Source organism: Hyperolius riggenbachi, chromosome 3, assembly GCF_040937935.1.
Source record: "Hyperolius riggenbachi isolate aHypRig1 chromosome 3, aHypRig1.pri, whole genome shotgun sequence".
NCBI lineage: Eukaryota > Metazoa > Chordata > Amphibia > Anura > Hyperoliidae > Hyperolius > Hyperolius riggenbachi.
The window spans coordinates 24334788-24338433 of NC_090648.1; the positions used below are offsets into that span (position 1 = coordinate 24334788).

The 3646-nt window shown below is 38.7% G+C and overlaps 1 protein-coding gene across 1 annotated transcript; it reads right to left on the reverse strand.

Moving 5' to 3' along the window:
- Positions 1-1976: 1976 nt before the first annotated feature.
- Positions 1977-2915, reverse strand: LOC137561963 (olfactory receptor 5P50-like). Its single transcript, XM_068273308.1, has one exon. It carries the CDS (start codon positions 2913-2915, stop codon positions 1977-1979), a length of 939 nt encoding a protein of 312 aa, XP_068129409.1.
- Positions 2916-3646: the final 731 nt, after the last annotated feature.

The window sequence follows — 3646 nt, forward strand, 5'->3', positions numbered from 1 at the left end:
ACCTGGTACAGTTGGCCATTGGGTGATTGGGGTTCAAATTCAGAAAAGGGGTGGAGCCACAGCCAATCAGATTTATTTTATTTCAATGCAAATTATTGATGCCAAAGACCGCAAAGCTCACAAACTTGGTCATTAAGTAATTTTGTGTTAGGGTTAGAAAAAGTGGGCGGAGCCAGCACCAGCCAAATACATACCTGGGCAATGCCGAGTCTTCAGTGGGCAGAGACAAACACAAATTTCACTGGGAAAATGTAAACTGCAGCCATTCTTACACTATTAATTGTAGGGTTCTAAAACTTTGCACAGTTGGTCACTGGGTGACTGAGATTAATATTCAGAAAAGTGGGTGGAGCCTACAAAAGCTAATCAAAATTCACCTATTGATTTTCAAAGGAGTTGAGCCACAGCCAATTAGATTTATTTCATTTTAATGCCAATTATTGATGCCAAAGACCGCAAAAGTCAAAGCTTAGGTTATCATTGAGTAATTGTGTGTTAGGATTAGAAAAAGTGGACAGAGCTAACACTAGCCAATTACATACCCGGGCAACGCCGGGCGACCAGCTAGTATATACATATAGGAAGAGTTTCTGATGCTGAAACAAGGAAAATGAACTTAAAATTGAGTATCCTTAATATACATTATACTAGAATTCCTCTTTAAATGTATCGTGGTAGTGGGTGATTAACACCCTAAAAAATAAAAAAAACAGAAACAACAGGAGCCAAAATGGTTCAGTGTGTCACAAGTTAAATGACAAATGTTAAAAAAGGTTGTGGCACTCACAAAAGGAAGGCTGCACAGGGGGAAACCAACCATCGAAGGCAGGTGGAAATGTATAAACCAAACCCTACTTGGGTGACCAGCTGGAATTGGATCTTACTTTTGGCAAAACAACAAAGGGCTTATCCGTGGCAAGGCCACTGGGTACTAAAGTACACCGCTCCAAAGGAGGGTGAAAAACACAAAGAGGGGAAGAGGTGCCCACATGTAGATAAAAACACTCCAGTGAGTTCTGAGTCACCATGAGCTTGCTGGTTAGTCTGTACCTCTCGGTGTTACAAGTCATACTCCATAGAGCCAAATTAATCCATGTCATGCACTGATGAGGATCAAACAATCCGAAACAGTCTGTATGCATGTTGGATTATTATGACTCTGCACAAATTAACAAGCTGACACATCATTGCATTTCAGCAGATTTGGAGGTGTGTTTAGCTTGCATCAATGTTTAATCTGCATATATTCAGCAGTGATGCATGGTAGCTCACTCCAACCTGAATTATCGCAAATTCTTTCTGTTATAAGAAAGCAAACTTTTCTTTAAAAACAAATAAAATAATAAAGGGCTAGGTGGCTTACCTCAATAATGACACATTCATACACAAGAATTTTTAAATCAGGATGATACCATTTATTGGCTAACTAAAAATGAATAAAAATAAGCAAGCTTTCGGCCTTGCAGCCTTCGTCGGGCTTATATCCTGTTCAAACACATTCATACACATAAGAAGTTTAATTATGCACAGTCAATGCATTTTGTAGGTCTGCATCCACTTCCTCAGGCCAAATACAGTGCCAAAGATGTATCAAAAGACAAGAATGGAGCACCTTTCGAAAGGGGCTCTGTTCTTGGCTCTTTTAATAAATGTTCTCAATTACCATCAAATCTGAAAATAAGCACTGGTTTGGATGATATGTATTTGTTAATTGTGACTCTCAAACCCCCTGACGTGTGTAAGAAGGAGTTTTGGGTGTTTGGGATGATGTGGTCATTGATAAAAAGAACTATGACCTGGTTTTAAAAGGATGGAATTAATTGTCAATTTCTCAAATCAAACAGAAGACATTAAAAACACAAGCATTCCACTCACTGATTAAATTGTAAGGTATTATGTAAATGAAATGTAAAAAAAAGTCATTTTGATTTTGATTCAAATACAGCATATGGCATGGAAGTTTATTTTAAAAGAACTCATCGATTTGTTCTAATAAGACTGGTACATTTAAGCACAGCTCTCTTGATTTCCTGGTTTCTAAGGCTATAGATTATTGGGTTCATCAGTGGAGTCACTACGATGACGAGCAATGATCTGTACTTATTCATGTTGACTGTGCTGTAATCTGTTGGCACCATATAAATAGTCATCAAGGTCCCATAATAGGTGCAGACAGTGGCTAGATGGGAGCTGCATGTGGAGAAGGCCTTTTTTCTACCAAGAGCAGAGGATATATTTAGAATAGTAAAAGAAATACAGATATAGCTTATAATTATAAAAGCAAGTGGAAAGGACATCATAAATATAGAAGTTATAAAATCTTGTATCATTAACACTGATGTGTCAGATGTAGACAGTCCCACCAGTGGTCCAAAATCACAAAAGAAATGGTCAATGTAATTATGATGACAAAATCTCAAATGGAAAACCACAATTATTTCACTTGCTCTTAAAAGGGCCCCGAGAACATAAGATCCAAATACTAGCTGAAAGCAAACATTAGGGTTCATAAGGGAAGCATAACGTAAGGGGACACATATAGCTAAATATCGATCATAGGACATGGCAGCAATAACCAAACACTGAACAGACCCAAAAACTCCAAGACAGAGCAACTGAATAATGCATCCCAAAAAGGGCATTGTTCCCTCTTTAATTAAGATAATGCCCAGCATCATAGGAACTATGGTAGTAGTCAGTAAAACATCAGCTGCAGCTAAATGTTTGAGAAAAAAGAACATTGGAATTTTAAGTTGATCAACAATGGTAACCAAAATAATAATTGCAGCATTTCCACCTAGTATCAAAATGTAGATTAAAAGAAAAACAATGAATAATAGTATTTTAAATTTGTATAATTCTTGAAACCCAAGTAAATAAATCTGTGTCACTTGAGTCTGATTGGCCTCACACATATTTTGCACATACAAAAATAGCCAATGACGCTAAACAAGTTCTTTCATCCTTTAAAACACATAAATGCTGCAGACGTCAGTCCAGAATAAATAGTCATAACTATACCGGAGAGTTACTTTTCTTTTCAGAAATGTAATGCTTGAATCTGGAAAATAATGTTTTAAAAATTATACACAAAAACACTGCATATGTGAAATTCCTTGTAGATTATATTAAAGAGAGCATGAGGTGGGCTTATAAAAACAAAACAAAACAAAACAAAAAAAACCTAATCTACCTGATCCAGGGGGGAGGGGGTGAGTGAATCAGGTAACCACCAAAACCGCAGCTAACCGCTTCTGTAGGCCACACTGGCCCACTTTAATTTCCGTCACCTCTGTGTCCCGAGGCTGGAAAGTGAGATGGATTCTCTCTCCCAGCTTGCAGGAAGGTGGGGGATTGGCATGAGGCACAGCCAGGGAGAGGGAGCTAACCAATGGCAGCTCTGGAATCCCTGCAGAAATGCCCCTGGTGGAAGTTTTGAACAGGAATCCCTCTCCCACATGTTTACGCTACAGTGACAAATGTTGTTGCTATTTTTTTTGGGGGGGGGGGGGGGGTAATAGCACGGTGGTGGGGGGGGGGGGGCAGAGAGTCGTGGTGTGGAGACACAGAGGCATGTCATGAGGCAGAGAAAATAACTGCCACATTAATCACCCCACCACAGTTTTTTTTTCTTTTTCCCTTAAAA

Excerpts from the sequence above, each read along its gene's own strand:
- LOC137561963 (XM_068273308.1), bottom strand. The coding sequence starts at position 2,915 with ATGTGTGAGGCCAATCAGACTCAAGTGACACAGATTTATTTACTTGGG.